The sequence below is a fragment of the Dromiciops gliroides genome, chromosome 4 (genome assembly GCF_019393635.1).
Source record: "Dromiciops gliroides isolate mDroGli1 chromosome 4, mDroGli1.pri, whole genome shotgun sequence".
In the NCBI taxonomy this organism is placed as follows: Eukaryota; Metazoa; Chordata; class Mammalia; order Microbiotheria; family Microbiotheriidae; genus Dromiciops; species Dromiciops gliroides.
The window spans coordinates 196503003-196524435 of NC_057864.1; the positions used below are offsets into that span (position 1 = coordinate 196503003).

Consider the following 21433-nt stretch of genomic DNA (forward strand, 5'->3'; position numbering starts at 1 on the left):
GGAAACTTTTCATTATAGTGATTGTTGATACTGGAGGGTTCAAGGAAATTTTACTAGTGATCTTGTCCTACTCAACAGCAGGGACAGGAGTCCTTCCAGAAGATCTGGATCTTCCCTTGATCCCCTCCCAGCTGGTAATGACCTTTCCCCTCATTAGATCTCTCCTAACACATTTTTGGCACCTTTCAAGCACTTGCTTTGTATCACAGCTATTTGTGTAAGCATTATATTTCCCAACATAAGCTACATGAGGTCAGAGGACTCTTCTGCTGGTTAATCGGATGATTATCTCACACAGCCCCATACCTTTGACTCAGTCATACCCCATGCTCTTTCCAAGACCCCCCTTCTCTCTCCACATTCTCTCTCAGTGATTACATTAGCTCCCACAGGTATAATCACCATTTCTTTGCATATGGCTCTCAGATCCCAGACAGAGATGCAGCATGGTGTAATGGGAGAGGAAGAACTGACTTTGAACTGCCCCAGACACTTACTAACTCTGTGGCCCTGGGCAAGCCAGTTAATCTCTCTGGGCCTCAGTTTCCTCATCTGTAAAATAAGTGGGCTGAACTCAGTGGCCTTTGAAAACCCTGACAGCTCTAAATCTATGATCCTGGGATCTATACATCTAATGCTACTCTTCTGCTTGCCAGTGCAACAACACAAAAAGCCCACTGGCTATTTCCAACTGGATGTCCCATTGGCATCAAACTCAACATATCTACAACAGAACTCCTTCTCTTTCCTTCCAAACCCACCACTCTTCCAGACTTCTCTGTTTCTATAAAGGACACCACCATCTTTCCCATTATGAACTCAGGTTTATAACCTCACAGTCATCTCTCATTCTCTGTCTTCTCTCCTCCCCCCATATTCAATTCACAGCTAAGTGTTGTCAATTCTACCTCCACAGTATCTCTCAAATCCATCCCTTTCTCTATTCCAGAGTCATCACCCTAGTTCAGACTCACCTCACCTTTCACCTGGACTACTATAAGAGTCTCCTAATTGGTCTCCCTTCCTTAAGTCCCTCCTCTCTCCAATCCTCCACACTGCTGCCAAATGATCTTTTTTTCTCATTAAAATTTTCCTTATAATTATTTATGGACTTGACAAGCATGAAATATGAATATTTTCCTATACAAAGAAGAATAGAAAAATATTACCTGGTAACATGAGATTAAAGATGTATATGAGACCAGGAATCTTCACCATGTATATCTTGGAATTAAATTTTGGTTTTTTTTTTAATTTTAGTTCTATTATAGCTTTGCTTCCTTGTGTCCCCATATGAAATTCCTTCTACTCTTGTTTATTTATTTATTTATTTGTTTGCTGGATTTTTTTGGGCACTCTTTCTTATCTCTATCATTAACCCCTACTCTCTCCTAGACCTCCCTCACAGCCACCAAATGTATTGTTCTCTTACAACAAATAAGTATAGGCATGCAATAAGAAACCCACACATTGGCCATGTCTGAAAATGTATGTCTCATTCTACATCTTAAGTCCATCAGCTCTCTACAAAGAGGTAGAAAGCTAATTCACTGTATAAATTGTTCTCCTGATTCTGCTGTTAACTTTATATCAGTTCACACAATTCTTCTCAGGTTTCTCTGAATCCATTCTTTTTGTCAAAGTGATTTTCCTAAATCATAGGTCTGACCATGGCACTTCCCTAACTTAGTAGATCCAACTGCCTCCAGGATTAAATATAAACTCTGTTTAGCATCTCAAGTCTTTTATAACCTGTCCCTTACCTACCTTTCCAGTTGTGGTATACATTATACCTCTTGATGTACTTTAGAGTTCAGCCAAAGTGGTTGCTTTACTGTTTCTCACATATAATACTCCATCTCCCACCTCTTTATCTTTGCACTGGCTTAGCATGCTCTCCTCCCTCATCTCAGCCTATAAGAATCCCTACTTTCCTTCTATAGTCAGCATGAGCATGACCTACCTCCAGCTACTAAGTGCTTTCCTCACCAATTGTACTCCATATACACACATATACATACATACCTATATGTATATGCATATATTTTATATGTATTGTTATATCTATATGTTGTCTCCCCTGAGAAAATGTAAGCTTCCTGAGAGCAGAAACTGCTTCATTTTTTTCATTTTTGTATTTCTGGCACCTGTCACAATATCTGACACAAAGGAAGTACTTAATAAATACTTGTTGATTTTACCTTAGTTAAATCTTGTATTTCCCTCAGTGCCTGTGTACACAGTAGGAACATGAATTTTTGTGAACTGAATTAGGCTGTACAGGGTAATAAAAAGAGCAAAGAATGCAGTCATGGGTCCTGAGTTCAAAAACTATCTCTGGGGGCAACTAGGTGGCACAGTAGATAAAGCACTGGCCCTGGAGTAAGGAGGACCTGAGTTCAAATCCAACCTGACACTTGACACTTACTAGTTGTGTGACCCTGGGCAAGTCACTTAACCCCAACTGCCTCACCCCCCCCCCCAAATGGCTCTGAGTGACCTGGAACAAGTCATTAAATTTCTATGGGTCGGGGGCAGCTAGATGGCGCAGCGGATAGAGCACCAGCCCTGGAGTCAGGAGTACTTGAGTTCAAATCCGGCCTCAGACACTTAACACTTACTAGCTGTGTGACCCTGGGCAAGTCACTTAACCCCAATTGCCTCACCAAAAAAAAAAAAAAATCTCTATGGGTCTTATTTTCCTAATCTGTAAATGAGGAGATTGAACTAGATAACTTCTAAAGCCTCTTCTAGCTCTTGAATAATCCTATGGATTACTTAACAGCAGAACAAATTTATGGTTTATAGGGTAGTATTTCAAACATATCAGTATTTCTTGATGCCAGAACTACATATGCTAAACTTTCATGCATCTAGGAAGTTTACATGGAAAATCGCCTGTAGGTTGTTGGGCCTTCCAGAAAGACTTCTGCTGCTGTAATGGAGTTGGCCAAGATCCTTAATAAAACTTTCTTAAATCTTCAAGTGTCAGAGCTATGAGTCACTAACCAAAGGTGGCCAGGTGAGTGACAATGTATGACTGTGAGGAAGGCGAGTCACTCAGGACTACACTGTGGGAAAAAATTGGGCCAACTTGATGTATCACTTCCCTACCTCAAGGGTGAAGATAAGTAAGGCACTCACAAGAGTATCTTTTAAAGTCCTGCAGTTTAGGGGGGACAATCTTGTTTCACTTCTCAACCAATTTCCAACTGATTCTCTTTTTAAAGAGATAATCATACAGCATATAAACTGACATTTAGATAGACTGCACAGTTTACAAAAGTACAATGTATATGCCGCCTTGTAACATGTTAGAGTCAACAGACTCGTCTTCTTATCTCCAGAGCTCATTGGAACAGTACCACTTTAAATGATGCTCACCTGTCTCAACGATGCTGGAATCACAATCACTTGCTTCTTAAGTAAAAGATCAGTTAAGAATTCTCACCTTCAGAATTTCCGGTTCTTTGATATCCAAAGATTCTGTATTCCAGTGTTTTAGGCTTGTATGTAGCCTGTGATATGTATGAGCACTTGGTGGTGTAAAAAACCAAATCACACAGACCGCAATCATAAATCCGAGGCCAAATCCCAAGCAGAGTCCACTCACGTAACTGGGGAGAGGGAGTATAAGGTACGCATAGACTAACAAAATAAGGAAGTATAGTGTCTTCATTGGTAGTTTAGGCTGCTGCATGTACAAATTCATTTCATGTTCACTGTCAAGTGCAGTGTTTTCTTCAAGCATCCCTGGCTTAACAGAAATGTCTAGGGGCTTATCGATTTTATTTTCTTCTTCAGTGTCCAGGTCAAAGTCCTCAGCGTACAGTTCACAAAACTCTTCATCTTCTTTGCTCACTAAGGCAGACAAAGAACATTTTTCAAGTACTGAGGAAGCTGTCTTTACGCTTGCATCCTTGACGCTGCTGACTGGAGAGCCCTGCACTTCCACCTCCCTTACCAATTCTTCAGAGGGTTTAGGGTACTCACTCTTACTGACATTAGAGTCACTTCCATCACAATCACCTTCCCAGTCATATTCCTCTTCTTTGATGCTGTAGTTGTTATTGCTTTCCAAGTGGCCATTCAAGTTGGAAAGATTGGAGAGCTCTGAAGCACTTGAAGATAAGGCTTTGGGCCTGTGGCTACTACTTTCCTCCCCCATAATTTTGCTAAGGAGCTGAAAAGGCTCATAGATGACTTCAGAAAGGCGCCGTTTAGTATCTTCAATTTTAGCTTCCATTTCGGGCACTTTAAAAAAGGATCTGGTATCCGAGGGAGAAGTCAGTGGGGAAGAAGGAGCCGTCTTGGAATCTCCCCCTGTGTTTCGTGGCTGAGTAAACTGCTTGAAGAGATGTAAATTCAGTTTGGAGTCCGGTGGCTTATAGGATAGAGTGTCCAGCTCCTGCTTAGAAGTATCTGTGGACAGAGACTTAACTAGAGTCTTCATCAAGTGCCGGTGCCTAGGGGGTTGCGGGGATTCTTTTGGCTCCACCTCTGTTGAGAGGGATTTGACAAGGCTCATGAAAGGTTTTGCACTAGAAAGGGTGGAGGAAGAGGCACTGGATGACAGGACAGGAGACTTGGAAGGAGAGGACAGTGGAGAGGAGGAACTGGTTTTCTGCTCAGATAGAGATGACACACTGGGTGAGCTCACTATGGGACCCGATGGAGAAGATGCTGGGGACACAGAGGATTCCAGTGATTTCACAGCATTCTCGGCAACGGGCAAAATGGGAGGAGGGGAGGACACAGACTGTACAGTCGCCATGACAGGTGAGGTAGCAGGGCCAGCAAAGCCATGGTGCCCACGTTCAAAGAACAAGTCTTCCTTGGCTTCGAGAGCAGTTACAATGCTTTGGTCATCGAATTCTTCATCAGGGGGTTCTCTGAACTCCTCCTCCTCCTCTTTCTCCTCCTTCCCAGATGCTGAGAAGTGAATGGTGATAGTATCTCGTGAAAGTGACCTTTGGACCTGCACTTTGGGGGTAGATGATGGTTTTGGCATATCATTAGTTTTCTCTGCATGGCTACTGTTCCGACTTGTCATTGCCGTCTGCGCTGACCGCCCTCACACAGTTTCAAGCTCTGTGAAGAGAACATGAGGAGAAACAGAAATCAAAAGGCAAATTTCTCATAAAGAGACATTGACATTTACAGATACAAACCACTCAGAAAGCTCATTTTAAAATGGTAATTATCCTTTTACTTTGGCAAGCATTTACTGTTCCTCAATTCCATGGACTTAACTATAATTTGTTTAGCAAAAATTAAATCATTAAGCATTTCCTTATCAATCAAGTCAAACACCATTCATGAATTTTGCCATTCTCATTCTTGCCATGACAGCTGAACTTTTTTTTTGGTTTCCCCTCTTTTCTATGGCTTGTTTATGTCAATAATTTCATTTTTCAGAGTTTAGTACAGTAGCAAACTAGACATTATCACTGCTATCAATACAGAAATCCAACAGGACAAAATGGGGTCATGAAGAATCTTGAAATGACATGTTTCACCAGTGGTTTTCTATCTAAAGAAACTAACCAGACTCAAGAAGGCTATGGCGATTACCTCAAGTGAACTTTCACGGTGATATTTATAATCATTTGACTTTCATCCCCAAATGCTTATAAAATCTTGTCATAAAACAAGAACCAGAAAGAAAGTTTCTAAGTATGAAATGATTTCAAGTATACATGGGTTTAATTATTTTTCAACATGCTAGTTATGAAGCCAAACTGCATCAGCAGACATAAATAGCACATAGATCCATATCCTAAAGAGAACTAAGGCAAAATCAAATGAATGTAAATGGGTTTAAAATTTGACAAATGAAGGAACTCAGAAATTATGGTACCACTGCTATATTCAACCACCTGAGTGGTATCTTAGTTCACAAAATGTGCCCATCAGTACCGTGGGTGAGACAAGAGGAAGCAGCTATAGTGTTGTATGGAAAGAAAAATGTAGCTAGAATCATAGGACCTGGGTTTGAATTCTCATTCTGCTACTTACTTGTGTGACCTTAGGCAAATTATTTCACCTGGGGACAGCTAGGTGGTAGAGTGGATGAAGCACTGGCCCTGGATTCAGGAGGACCTGAGTTCAAATCCGGCCTCAGACACTTGACACTTACTAGCTGTGTGACCCTGGGCAAGTCACTTAACCCTGATTCCCCCACCCCCACCACCACCAAAAAAAGAAAAAATTATTTCGACTATTTGGAACTATTTCTTCACCTGTAAAGTGAAAGGGTTGGGTCTGAGGGCCTCTGTGGCTCCTAACAATGTCAAATCCTATGACAAATTTAAGACAAGGTGCCAACCTTTTAGGAAGGAACTTACAATGTTGTTATGGACATGCCCAAAGTTATAAACAAACCTAGAGAGCAATGCAAAAATGTTCTAAGACATTCTGTAACATGTCATTCAACTCTATTATTAATAAATGAAAATATTAAGTGCCAAATGACTGGCCAAAGTAAGAAGTACCCTAGGAACACAGATTAACAGAATGGGTTGAGATGCTCAGAGAAAGCCCAGTGAAGATGGAGGAACTTGAGCTGGGCCATCAAGAATGTTGAGCAGGATCTGGATAGACAGAGAGGTCCAAAGAAGGCATTGAATTTTAGGAAAGGTGTAACTGAGGCAGGAATGGAACATGGTGTATTCAAGAAGGCAGTAAAAAGACCAGATTAGGTAGAAAGCAGAATTTGTGTTCAGAAGCTGAGTTTGGTGGTATCATAGAACTAATAAGCACACTTAAGAGACTTTGTAGTGTAATTCAAGTTGTTTTCCACAATGGTAGGACTGATAAATAGCTCTACCAACATTCAAAGTGCCTAGCTGCTTAATAAAATGCTTGTTTGGGGGGGGGGGCTAGGTGGCGCAGTAGATAAAGCACCAGCCCTGGATTCAGGAGTACCTGAGTTCAAATCCGGCCTCAGACACTTGACACTTACCAGCTGTGTGACTCCGGGCAAGTCACTTGCCCCATTGCCCCGCAAAAAAATAAAATAAAATAAAATGCTTGTTGCCTGATTGACCATTACTGTGACTCAATAGTGTTCTCAAAGACCGATCATTTATCATTTTTGTCTTCCGTCATCTTCACTAATATGAATGGTAAGATATGGGATCTTGGGTGTTATAATTTGTGTTTCTCTTTTGGTGACTGAGAGCGTTCTTTTATATGGCTATTCATAGCTGCTTGTTTACATCCTTTAACTACTGATGCATTGAGGAGTGATTTGTTCATATATACTTTTTATCAGTTCCCTATATATATCTTGGATACATATCCCTATATATATCCTTTTTCAGAGATATCTGCTGCAAAGATTTTTTTAATCCAATTAACTATTTCTCTTTGAATTCTAGCTACAATGATTTTATTCATGCAAAAGCATTTTAATTTTATGTTATAAACCCAGAAATGACCCTTGAATGACTACACTTATTTTTTTCTAACTCTATAAAGTAACCTTTTAGTAGTTTGAATGGCATGGTCCTGAATAAATAAATTAATTTAGGTAGTATTGTTATTATTATTATGCTGGCTCAGCCTATCTATGTGAAGATCTGTCTATATTTGTGTAACAAATGTTTTGTAATGCTGTTTATATATTTCTTGTCCATGTCTTGGTAAGTAGAAACTGAAGCACTGTAGTTACTGTAAAATGGAATTTCTCTTTCTATTATTTTCCTGTTGGATTTTGTTAGTAATTATAGAAATATACATGATTTATGTGTTTTTTTGCATCCTTCAACATGGCTGAATTGTTTCAATTAATTTTTAGTTGACTCTCTAGGGTTTCCTAAGTAAACCATCATATCATCTGCAAAAAGTGATCATTTTACTTTTTGTTTATGCTTATTCCCTCAATTTTTTCATATGATTGCTATAGCTTGTAATTCTAAAACTATTTTGAATAGTGATCAGGAGAATGGGTATCCCTGCTTTTACCCATGAACTTATTAAAAGCCTCTAGTTTATCCCTGTGACAGATAATGCAGACTCTTGGTTTCAATTAGATACATTCATCATAGTTAAGAAAGATCCATTTATTCATAAACTTTCTATTCCCATACTTTCTAGTATTTTTCATATAAATGAATATTGAATCTTGTCAAAAGCTTTTTCTGCATTTATTAACAGAATTATGTGATTTTGTTGCTTTTGTTATTAACATGGCCAATTATGTATGTTTTACTACTACAGAACCAGTCTTTTTTTTTTAATAAAAGTATTTTATTATTTTCCAGTTACATGTAGAGATAGTTTCCAACATTTGCCTTCATAAGAGTTCCAATTTCAATTTTTTCTCCCTCCATTCCCTCCCTCCCCTAAACAGCAGGTAATCTGATATAGGTTTTGTGTGTGTGTGTGTGTATAATAACAAACATATTTCTGCATTAGTCATGTTATAAGAAAAAAATCAGAGCAATGAGGAAAAGCCTCAAAACAGAAAAACATCAGCACCAAAAACAAAATAAATAGTATGGTTCAATCAGTATCTATACGCCATAGTTCTTTTTTTTTTTTTTTGCCTGGATTTGGAGATCCTTTTCCATCATGAATCCTTTGGAACTTTCTTGTACCGTTGGATTGGTGAGAAGAATCTAGTCTATCACAGTTGATCAACACACAATGTTGATGATACTGTGTACAATGTTCTTCTGTGAACCAGCTTTCTAATCTAATTTTAGTGCATAATTTAGTTTTAATACATGATCTTTCTGAAATGTTGCCATACTCTTGCTAATACTTTATGTAAAATGTTTGTATCAATACTCATTAGGGACATTAATCTATAGGTTTCTTTCTCCATTTTGATTCTCCCTAGGGTAAGCATCCAAACCATATTTATATCATAGGAGGAATTTGGTAGGACTTGTTATTTTAAGCTTTTTTAAAGTTTATGTAAGTTCAAGTTTTTATTTTTAAGTTTATGTAATGTTTATTACATAATATTTATTTTATGTAAGTTTTTTTAAGTTTATGTAATTTTGAAATCAAAAGTTCTTTAAATGTTTGATAGATTTCTCTTGTAAAATGATCCTGGAGTTTTTTCTTTGAAAGTTCATGGCTTCTTCAATTTATTTTTCTAAGGTTGAGTTAAATCTTCTATTTCTTGTTCTTTTAATCTAGACATTTTAAATTCTTATAAATATTTATCCATTTCATTTAGGTTGTCAATTTTATTAGCATATAACTGAGCAAAAAAATTCCTAAGTTATTTTTATTTCTGTTTCATTGGCTGAGTTCATCTTTTTTTTTTTTTTTTTGGACACTGGTCATTTGGCTATTTTTAACAATCAAATTAGCTAATGGTTTACCTATTTTACTTTTTGTGTTCTTTTTTTTTATACCAACCCCTAGCTTTATTTATTAGGTCAATGGTTTTTTGTTTTCAATTTTGTTCATTTCTTCCTTAATTTTAAGGATTTCTATTTTGGGGTTTAATTAGGGATTTTTAATTGCACAGCTAATTCATTAATCTGCTCTCTGTCTTTTTTTATGGTGCCAATTTTAAATAGATTTTATTCTCAAGTACTCTCTGTCTTTTATTAAAGAAAATTTTTAAAGATATAAGTTTTCCCCTACAAACTGCTTTGGCTGCCTCTCAAAAATTTGGTATGCCTCTTTTTTTCATCGATTATTTCTATGATCCACTCATATTATTTTCTTTTCAGCTTATTATTTTTTTTCTCTAAGTTATACAACCTGTGCATGCTTTGTAATAAACTACATAAACGTGCAATTGGCTTGTATCTCGAGAGGTCACCAGTACACTTATCTTTTGGTAGTAAATACACGAAGTCTTCTATTAAGAAAGACTGGAAAGGGGGTAGCTAGGTGGCGCAGTGGGGTCTTGGATTCAGAAGGACCTGAGTTCAAATCCAGCCTCAGACACTTAACACTTACTAGCTGTGTGACTCTGGGCAAGTCACTTAACCCTCAGTACCCCGAAGAAAGGAAGGAAGGACGGAAGGACGGAAGGAAGGAAGGAAGGAAGGAAGGAAGGAAGGAAGGAAGGAAGGAAGGAAGGAAGGAAGGAAGGAAGGAAGGAAGGAAGGAAAAGAAACTGAATCAGTTATATCTGAGAAGAGTGGGAAAATGTTTTGTTTTGTTTTTTTAGTAATTCATTCACAACTGTGAAAACATTTAAGCCAATAATTGTGGATATTAACTAGCACCAGTCTGTTAGCCTTGCATCTATTTATTTATTTGTTTGTTTGTTGTGCAGCTTCAATGGGATACCCCAGGAGATTATCATTTAAATAGAGTACAATTGGGGCAGCTGAGTGGCGCAGTGGATAAAGCACCGGCACTGGATTCAGGAGGACCTGAGTTCAAATCCGACCTCAGACACTTGACACTAGCTGTGTGACCCTGGGCAAGTCACTTAACCCTCATTGCCCTTCAAGAAAAATCCCAAAAAACAAACACACACACGCACGCACCAAAAAAGAACTAAAATGGTTCCAAAAAACGATAGAAGAAATTCCCACCCTATTCCTTTGCTGAGAGAAAAGCTCCACAGGCCTGGTACCCTGTGCATATTTTCAGACTTAAAACACACACACACACACACACACACACACACACACACACACACACACACACACACCCCAAAACACAAAAACACTGACCAGTTTTAATTGATTTTTTCTTTAAAAATATTGTTATATGGAATGGTTCCCTGGGACGGGGAGAGATACTAAGAGAAATTTCAGTTATCAATAAAATGTATTAAAGAAGGAAAGATAAGATCAGTATCATATTTGAGAGGAGGCTGGTAAAATGCTTTGCTAGTGTAGTTCATACTGTGAAGCATTAGTGCCAATAATTATGGGTGTTAATTGGCCCCACTGCCTTTCAGTTTTACAATTATTTGATATTATCATTATTACTGCTTCAATAAAGTACCCCAGTTGACTATGATACACACCAGACATTTCCATAGACATTAAAGTGAATCTCAGAAAAGCAAAGCTTTATATGAGGTTCTACATCCCAACTCCTGAAAAGCAAAGCTACCAAAAGCAAGCTCCCACTGGGACTGCATATGCCTGTGTGCCCAGAGGAATAGAGCCCAGCCACAATGACTGCATCTAGCTAAGACTTCCCAAAAGACTATAAGAACATCTAGTGTCTTCCTATGGGACTAAGGACCCAAGTGCATGTCTACTTGGTTGACAAAAACAAGCAAACCTATGCCAAGAGTATAAGGAAGAATTCACAACATCATTTTAACTTTATCCCACAAAAACCTATAACTAAATCAGTGTAGATACCAGTGTAAGAAGCATTCAAGTTACATATTGAGTTGAGTTTCCCAAAGAACTAGCTAAGGTTATCTAAAAACTAATTGCTCATAGAGTCAAAAGGAGGATGCTGAGCCAGTAAACATTCTGTGTCCAAGGTATATAGGCACAACTGCTCACACCAGGTCACCATGGCATCTCCAGAACTTAAGATCTTATAAAAATAATTCATATAATTTTTTTTAAACTGGATCACTAAAATATATAATATTTCATAAGGATACTTCCTGTATTTCTTCCAAAAGTTAGTACTAACAAATACCTCAAAACAGCTAAGATATCTTGGTTGGAAATTTCTATTTTTGGTAGTATTTGTCATCCTAGAGCACACTGTAATTCCCAAACTGCTTCTTAGGAAGGAGAAAAGGTGGGGAAAGTTTAAAAAACAAACAAACCATGACAAAACAAATGCCAATGGACAGAGAGTTAGGAGACCTGGGTTCCAGTTCCAACCCTGCTGCTAAACTTTCTGTGTGACTTTGGCAGGTCATTTTTTTTTAACCTCTCTGGCCCTCAGTTTCTTTATTTTAAAAAAGGGGAGGGGGGGAAGTTGGCCTTGATTAGTGGTCCTCGGGATGCAGGGCCAAGGTGGCAGAGGAAAGACATTAAATGCACAGAGCTCCTGATACAATTACCCCCAAAACAGCAATAAAAGAACCCCTGGAGCAGAAACTCACAAAAATATGGACTGAGTTTATTTTCCAGCTATAGCTAGATTACAGGGGGCCATGAGTAAAGTCCAACCCCATGACTGCGCCGACAGAGACCCCATCCACGCCGCCAGAGGAATTTACCCCAGAGCCTCTGAGCACCAGCATCTTCTAGAACTGAGTGTGGAGTTGGGTGAGAGGGCTGAACGGCTGGATGGGGGGAAAGTGCAGGGGTACCAGGGGCACATAGGGAGGAATTCGGCTGTCCCACCCCAGCGGGAGCCAGGAAGAAATCCTGAGAGGCGGGAGGCCCAGGTAGGGGAGGGGAGCAGGCTCGTGGAAGCTAAGAATCACAACACAGAAAACTTTGCTGGTTGGTTGTTTAGTAAGTAGAGGCTTGAGGTTACCTTCCAACCAGAGAACAAGCCAGGCAAAAGTAAAACCTGCCCCCCCTCAAACCAAAACACCTGGGACCCTGTGAAGCTGGGAACAGTAGTGGAACCAAAAAAGAGGGAGCCCCCCCCCCAGGGGAGAGTTTAAAGTCAAGTAAAAGATGAGCAAGCAAAGAAAGTTCAGAACTATAGAAAGCATCTTCAGGGACAAGGAAGATCAAGGGGCACCATCAGATGAGGAAATCAACCACAGGGCCCCTACATCCAAAGCTTCCAAGAAAAATGAACTGGTCTCAGGCCATGGAAGCTCTCAAAAGGGACTTTGAAGAGAAAGTAGGAGAGAGAGAAGGAAGATGTAGAGAGAGGGAGGAAAGAATGGAAAGAGAAATGAGAGTGATGCAGCAGTCATGAGAGAAAAGTCAATAGCTTGAAAAATCAAATGGAAAAGGATATAAAAAAATTGTCTGATGAAAATAATTTCCTAAGAATTAGGATTGAACAAATGGAAGCTAGTGACCTTATGAGAAACCAAGACACAGTGAAGCAAATCCAGTTGAATGAAAAAACAGAGGGCAATGTGAAATGGAAAAACAGCTGACCTGAAAAATAAATCCAGGAGAGATGATTTGAAAATCAGTGGACTACCTGAAAACCATGACCAAAACAAGAGCTTAGACACCATCCTCTAAGAGATTGTGAGGGAAAATTGCCCTGATATTCTAGAAGCAGAAGCTGAAATAGAAATTGAAAGAATCCACCAATCACCTCCTGAAAGAGATCTCAAAAGGAAAACCTCCAGGAATATTATAGTCAAATTCCAGAACTCCCAGGTCAAGGAGAAAATATTGCAAGCAGCTAGAAAAAAGCAATTCAAATACTGTGGAGCTCCAATAAGGATAAAGCAAGATCTAACAACTTCTACATTAAAGGACCGGAGGGCATGGAATATGATTTTCCAGAGGGCAAAGGAACTGGGACTATAGCCAAAAATCACGTACCCAGCAAAACTGAGTATAATCTTTCAGAGGAAAAAAATGGAACTTCAATGATAAAGAGGACTTTCAGGCATTTGTGATGAAAAGACCTGAACTGAATAGAAAATTTGACTTTCAAATACAAGACCCTGGAGATAATAGTTAGATCCCCCAAAAGAGAAAAAGATCTATTTGTACAAAAATATTTATAGCAGCTCTTTTTTTGTGGTGGCTAAGAACTAGAACTCAAAGGAATGCCTATCAACTGGGGAATGGCTAAACAACTGTGTTATATGATGGTGATGGAATAATATTGTGCAATAAGAAATGACAAGCAGGATGACTTAAGATAGACCTGGAAATTCATGTATGAAATGTATGAAGTGAAATGAGCAGAACCAAGAGAACATTGTGCAGAGAGACAGCAACATTGTTTGATGAAGAACTGTGAATGACTTGACTATTCTCAACAATACAATGATCCAAGACAATCCTAAAGGTCTATTGATGAAACATACTATACACCTCCAAAGAAAGAACTGCTATTGATGGAACAGACTGAAAAATGCTATTTTTCACTCTCATTTTTTCTTTTATTGAAATTTTCTTGTACAAAATGACAAATATGGTAATGTTTTACATAATCATACATGTATAACCCATATCTGATTGCTTGCCACCTCATTGAGGGGGGAGAGGAGGGAGGGAGGGAAGGAAAGATAAAAATTGGAACCCAAAACTAAAAATAAAAGCATTTATTATATATATATAAATATAAATATATAAAATTATTTTTTTTAAAAGATAATAGGTTCACGAGATGCTGGCTTCTCCAAACTTTTCCTCCATGTTTGTATGTTCTAGCAAATTCCATTTTTGGCAAACATTAAGTCTCTCCCCTCCTCATTAATTTCTTTCCCTACTGTATTTTTTTATTTCACTCTTTTTCCTCTCTCTCTTAAAAGCAACAAAACAATAGATCCTTCTGGAACCCTTGGAGAAAGTGAGATTCTGAATGGGTCCTTGACTCTTTTCAGCTACTGGCAGGTTAAGTGCTTCAATATCATTTAGCAGTTTCCAATTGATCTAGTTTATTTATCTTTCTAGGTTTCTCTTGTCTCCTGTGTTTTCAAAGATTTTCCTCAACTTTCCTCTTTTCATCAGAAATGTCTGAAAGTTTTCTATTTCATGAAAAATCCATTTCTATAGAATTATGTTCAGCTGCCACATTGCATTACTTTGGATTCTAAGTTTCTATTTTTTTCCTTTTGATGTATTTTATTCCAAGATTTTCTCTCTCATTTAAAGGAGTTTCAGAATAGTCACTTGGGGGAAGATTTATAAAAATTCTATTTATTATAGTTTTCAAAAATGTTTTAATAAGTAAATATAAACACTACACTTACTGGGTCCTCTTGTTTCTAGAATTTCTTAGGACACTTGTTAAACAACTGTTTAGAAGGCTTACACATAAGAAAAACAACCCTGGGGGCAGCTAGATGGCACAGTGGATAGAGCACCAGCCCTGGAGTCAGGAGTACTTAAGTTCAAATCTGACCTCAGACACTTAACACTTACTAGCTGTGTGACCTTGGGCAAGTCACTTAACCCCAACTGCCTCACTTAAAAAATATATATATATATATAATAAACAAACAAATAAATAAACAAAAAGAAAAACAACCCTGGTTTTTTAGGTGAATTCCTTTATTTTTTCTTTTAAGCTGAAGGACAGAGTTCTCATAGCAATCTGGTACTTCTGCCCCACTTCTTGCCATATTAAATGCTGACACTAAAAAAAAAAAAAAAGACATGAAATAAAAGCCCCAAAGAACCCTGAGTCCATATTCTTTTTTTTAAAGAGAAAGAAACCTTAAGTAACACAAGATTCAGAATTTTGGTGTGATCGTTGTGCCACTCTTCATTTGACTTTTTGCCTGGCTGCTTTTACATTGACCTGGAGGTCACTGCCGCTGCCGCCCACCACAACCATTTGTGACTCTAAGACGGGCTCTCTGTCTATAACACTAAAATGTCTTTAATTATAAACATTCCTAAAAGCTTCACACAAAGCCCAATCCCAGAGACTATTAAAGACAGCTGGATGGCTTGAAGACCTGCTACCACGAGAACTCTCTACCAATTGCCTTCTTCCTTCATCCAGGCTGCTGGACTGCTTTGCTTATGCTTGAGATGGGAGTCAACAACTCCATTCCTTCTGTTGAGATGGGAAACCACCAGTCTTTACCATCTACCCTGCCACTGCATGCTAAGACCCTTTAGGCACTGTCACCTGCCCTACCTCAATGCCCTACTGTCCTGGCCCCATACTCCATTTCTGCCATATTAACTACCCATGTAATCCAAGGGCCTTTCCATCTTCCCTGTGGCTGTACTTTGTTTTTATTTCCCACAATTAAAGCATGAGCTCCTCATGAGCAGGAATTGCCTCGATTCTTTCTATTTATATCCCCAGCACTAAGCACTTAATGTTTTTTCATCATCAGTCTCACTGTTTTAAAGTGACACTTTCCTTCCAAATCTATCCTCATCAAAAATGCTCTTTCTAGAATTAGAGAAGCTTTATCTGACAAATGGCATACATAGAACATCTTTAATTAAGTTTTTTTTGAAGAAAGGAATGAGGCTACTATGACATTTCAGGCTCCTTAAAGGTTTTTCTTTTTCCTGCTTACTCCCCTGTCTCCTGCATCATCCTTTTTAAACCAAAGGTATCATTCTATTTATATATCTGAACAAATTCAAATTTAGAAAAGGATAGTCGGTGTTACTTATTCCCCAAGGACATGTGGATATATGGAAAGAATAACTATAATCTTGTAAGTTTTTTTAAAACTCCAAAATAAAAATTAAATTTTCAGCTATAATTTTTAAGTTAATCTTATTAAATGTAATTCCTTTGAATTGAAAGGTGAGGGACTAATACATGTGCAGAAGGTTGTCTACACTGTCCAGGACAGTCATTCCTCAATGTACAATGGGGTTAGGGGATGGCACAAGCAGATATATACTGTGATGACTGTGACATAAAGTATTGAAATAAAACTTAGAAATTCATTTTATAATCAAAATAGCAAAATATCTTGGTTGGATAAATCATTTTAAATGAGATACCTACATAAAAATCCAAATCTTAAATGAAATGTACTTCAAAGTACTAGTTAAGGTCTTTTAAAGTCACATGCTAATTAGAAACCACTCATCAGCTAAGTGTCACCTATAATTTCTACTTGAGAGGTTGAGGTTGATGGATCCTTTGAACTGCATTAGGGCTAAAACTAATTGGTGTTCCCCTGAGGTCTGGCACCAACATGGTGAGTCTCCAGGAACCTGGAGACTACCAAGGTGTCTAAGGAAAGGTTGAAGTGGCCCAGGGTAGAAGGTAATATGTCAAAGGTTCTGTGCCAATCAGTGGGGTTGGTCATTAAGCCTTGGCAAAATAAACCCAATCAGAAAAGGAAAACTACTAATCAATGAAGAGTTCTATTGAAAGCAGGTCACTATAGTGACAACTTAAGCTTCAAAGTATATTAATGAATCTTGCTACCCAAATGTAATGTCACTTAGCACATGGTCAATAAGGAAGGACCCACAGTCCTCCAAAGGCTGACAGAAACAGCACAGAGTCAACAGAGCATTCACCTATAATGTAATGAAATTAGACTATTGTAAAAAGCAGCAGTTATAAGCATTCATTTATCTGCTCCTTGAGGTCAAGGAGCTTCTTTTTGTCTTTGTAGCCATAGCACTTAGCACAGTGCCTGGGATGTAGAAGACCTTCAATGAATTCTTGTTAATTATCCACTTAGTTTTCATCTGTGGATTTTCCCAAAAAAACATCACTTTTCACTGATCTATGGGTATAGAAGAGTGATAGGGCAATTAGAAGTGGGATTTTTGGAATACCCAGTATTTTTTACAGCAGATTTACCTTTCTAATTATGTTTTACTTAAACTAATGTGAAGATCAGTTTATATTCATTTAACATGTATCAATTGCCTGACAAAGGAAACAACTCAACAGCAAATCAAACTTACCTAGGATTTAAAAAAACTGCTACAGTACATCCATATGCACATACCCAGGAACTGACTATATAATGTATGCTGTATTTAATATCCATAGTGCTGACTGTTCATTAATTTTAGATGAATTTCACAGTAAGTTTTCAGTAATTACCAGCAGCTTGCATTACTAGCTCATGAGATCCCTGTATCAATTAAACGATCCAGTTACTTAAGCAAAGCCTCACAGATCACATCTCCTACAGAGCCTATGCAGCCTACCTGCCTAAAAAGTTCTTCAGTGAAATCTAGGGAGTTTTCTATTTCCACTGCCCTCTGGGCTTCGCAATGCTTACCATCCAGTGAAAATAAAATGAAGCATCCTCTCAGCCTGACACCTTTCCAAAAATCATACAAGATCTGAGAAACAAAAGCCCCTTGACCACAAGGCTTTTATTTTTTAAAAAAATTAAGATCTTTAATAACAAAACAAATTAAGTTGTTATAGATATTTGTTCATTAAAGGTAATTTTCTAAAGTTGCAAATAGTTGTCAGTGTTATTCCTCTCCTAGGTCCACTTTGTGAGAAGGGAAGGGGAGAGGAGATAGTAATGTATAGTAATAGTTTTAATAGTAGCCAAGGGCTGGGAAAGAAAATAGGTGACCATCAACAGAGAGATGGCTAAACAAACTGTGGTATATAAATATAATGGAACGTTACTGTACTAGAAGAAACAATGAAAAGTGATGAATACAAGAGAAGCAAGGGAAATCTTTTATAAACTCATGCAAAGTGAAGAAAGCAGAGCCAGGAAATATATACAATGACTATAAAAATGTAAATGGAAAGTACAACAAAAAATCGAAATTAAATGTTGTGAAATTATTAATGACTAAGCTTGGCCCCAGAGAAGAGATAGGAGAATGCACATCCCTCCCTTCTTTGCAGAGGTTGGGGACTACATTTGTGCAACAGTACATATAATGTTGAACTTGGTTTGTGTGTTGGTTAGCTTTCCTGAATTGTTTTTCTTTTTTCTTTTGTTATTCTTTGTAGGAAAGGAAGAAAGTAGAAGTAAAAACAAAATATATCAATAATTTAAGAAAAACAATAAATTAAGTGATGAGACAGTCCTAAAACATAAGACTATAATTATTATGTGCCCCCTTCCAAATTATATGTATCTTGGCATCTCTTTATAGCTATAGACTAGAGCCAGAGCTGTAATTAGACAGTTTTGTGCCTGGGAAAATTCAGTTGAGCAAGAATTAAGTGGTAAGAGCATGCAGCAGCAAGCACCAAGGACAGTTGCAAACATTGGTACAGTTGGACTGAGAGAAAGACCGAGAAAAGGGGAGATTCGTGAACCAGAGTATACAGACTTCAGTTCTAAACAGACTGTATAGAAGAGAGGACCCAAGAGAGGGGTATCACAGCAACAGGACCCTATAAGTAGTGGTCTTCAGGGAGCACTACACCATGGGATGGCATGGGTTTGAAGAAGATGAGTGTGAGGCTTAAGAGTAAAGGACAGGGGCAGCTAGGTGGCACAGTAGATAGAGCACCGGTCCTGGATTCAGGAGGACCTGAGTTCAAATCTGGCCTCAGACACTTAACACTTACTAGCTGTGTGACCCTGGGCAAGTCACTTAACCCCAATTGCCTCACAAAAAAAAAAAGAAAAAAGAAAAAAAAGGAGTAAAGGACATACCCTACCCATACCCCTCCAAGGAAGTGTGCATCCCTCAGATGTTAATACCCTGGAGCAAAGCCAAGTTTGCCCTGAGCTAATTATAACTCAGATAAGGAGATTCACACACACATATAGGTGTGTGTATGTGTATATGTATGTATATGATGTTTCCTTGTTAAATCAAGTGAATAAAGAATGTTGCCCAAACTATGACATGCAATTTGATGGGGAGTCCATTGAATGAGTCCCTCAATACCTGTACACTGGACAGGCACCATAGATAGATAGTGAGCTGAACCCGGAACTAAACAGAAAGAGGAAAACAGGATGGACTATATTTAGGAACTGATTAAGTGTTCTCCATGATGTCTCCTATTATAAAAACCCATCTTTTTTTTTTTGGTGAGGCAATTGGGGTTAAGTGACTTGCCCAGGGTCACACAGCTAATAAGTGTGTAAAGTGTCTGAGGCCATCCTGAATCCAGGGCTGGTGTTCTATCCACTGCACCACCTAGCTGCCCCCTTTTTCTTTTTTTTTTTTTGGTGAGGCAATTGGGGTTAAGTGACTTGCCCAGGGTCACACAGCTAATAAGTGTGTAAAGTGTCTGAGGCCATCCTGAATCCAGGGCTGGTGTTCTATACACTGCGCCACCTAGCTGTCCCCTTTTTCTTTTTTTTTTTTTTTTTGGTGAGGCAATTGGGGTTAAGTGAAAACCCATCTTTTTAACACCAACATTCTACCTATGATACTATATGGGTGCTACTAAGGGCACATTGTAATTTTCACTAATAAATTTTAATTGTGCTTTGAGTCCTGAGTGGTGAGGTGAAAGTTCAAAATGTATTATTCCCATTTTACAGAAAAGAAACTGAGACCCCCCAAATATGAAGCAATTTGCCCAGGATTACACACCTAATAAATACTGGTGTTCTTTCCACTATATGACGAAGCCAATTATCCAAAGGGCAAAAGAAAGGGGGACAGTAATATAAGTTGCCTAAAGTGAATGATCAGAAAAGACTTGTTTAAGAAGTGGGGAATAGGGGCAGCTAGGTGGCACAGTGGATAGAGCACCGGTCCTGGAGTCAGAAGTACCTGAGTTCAAATCTGGCCTCAGACACTTAAAACTTACTAGCTGTGTGACCCTGGGCAAGTCACTTAACCCCAATTGCCTCACTAAAAAAAAAAAGAAAGAAAGAAAGAAAGAAAGAAAGAAAGAAAGAAAGAAAGAAAGAAAAGAAGTGGGAAATAAAAGTCATCCTCAAGTACATGAAGAGCCAAAAAATGAGGCAGCCAAGTCATGTAAGGTGGTGAGGGGTGGAAGACAGCAGTTGTTGAACTGACGTAAACAAAGCACCAGAACCAGAGCAAGGCCTCTACAACAAGGGCTAGTTTCTTCATGGAAGATTTAAAGAAAGACTTGGATAACCTGGATGTAGTTCATACTGGAAAATCACGATCCTAAAATAAAGTAACCCTTGTTTATATTCCACGGAACAGCTGGATGATGATGTGAAGATTTAGGTGATTCAATGTGAAGAAGGCATAACAGAGGCAAGGCTGTTGTGTGTCCTTTATTCTCAAAGAGGACCAATGACTTGCAAGTGAATTGGATTTAAGTGAGGCAGGCTATACAAAATCACCAGCCTCACTCTCCTCCAGACCTATCTGGGTGCAGTGGCAAGACATAGATCAGGACAACTGGAGATGGCCCCAGATGCATTGGGAGACCTTGGTCTTTTTAAGCTAAAGTCTTTCCCAGGTCTCAGTTTGTCTAAGCCACCCATTCAGTGATTAAGGCTAGGTAAGAAATGAGGCAAAAGATGGCCTCTTTTATCTTCTCTAAAAGAAAAAAGAGCAAAAAAAAAAGGCAAAGCTGTGGTCTTGAAGTTTAAGCTTAACCCTCTCTGGTTCCTAGTTGGCAGGAGACAAAGTGATTGACCATTGGTGAGCAAGCTCAAGAAGCCCTGACTTTGCTTCCCCACTCAGTCCCTCAGAGTGGTGAAAAGTCACTGCACAGTTTTGGGTCATTTATGGGGTATTTTTGCAGAAGGAATACAAATGGACAGGAGAGAATGTGAAGTCATGGTCTTGAAAAATACAAAGTTAGATGCAATGATATCTTTCATATTTTCTATTCTTGAAAATAAAATATTAGCAGAAAAATAGATAACTACTTTCTAGAGATAAAGAAATGACTGGAAATTTCAAAAACAAGTTGTTGGGGCAGTAGATGAGAGAGGATTACATTTGTTAACAAAAATGGTGTAACAATAAAAAATATCAACAAAAATAAGAAAAAACTAAACCATCAAATAACAACACATATTAAAATAAGTTATACACTTATAAATATAACCCTC

At 38.3% G+C, this 21433-nt stretch overlaps 1 protein-coding gene across 1 annotated transcript in view; it reads right to left on the reverse strand.

Annotated features, from left to right (window-relative positions):
• TEX2 (testis expressed 2) overlaps nucleotides 1-21433 on the reverse strand; it is a 161371-nt gene that overhangs the window by 106689 nt on the left and 33249 nt on the right. The window contains 1 exon segment of the mRNA XM_043963451.1: nucleotides 3452-5091. Within this exon segment, the coding sequence (XP_043819386.1) occupies nucleotides 3452-5053 (1602 nt within the window). The 5' untranslated portion in view covers nucleotides 5054-5091.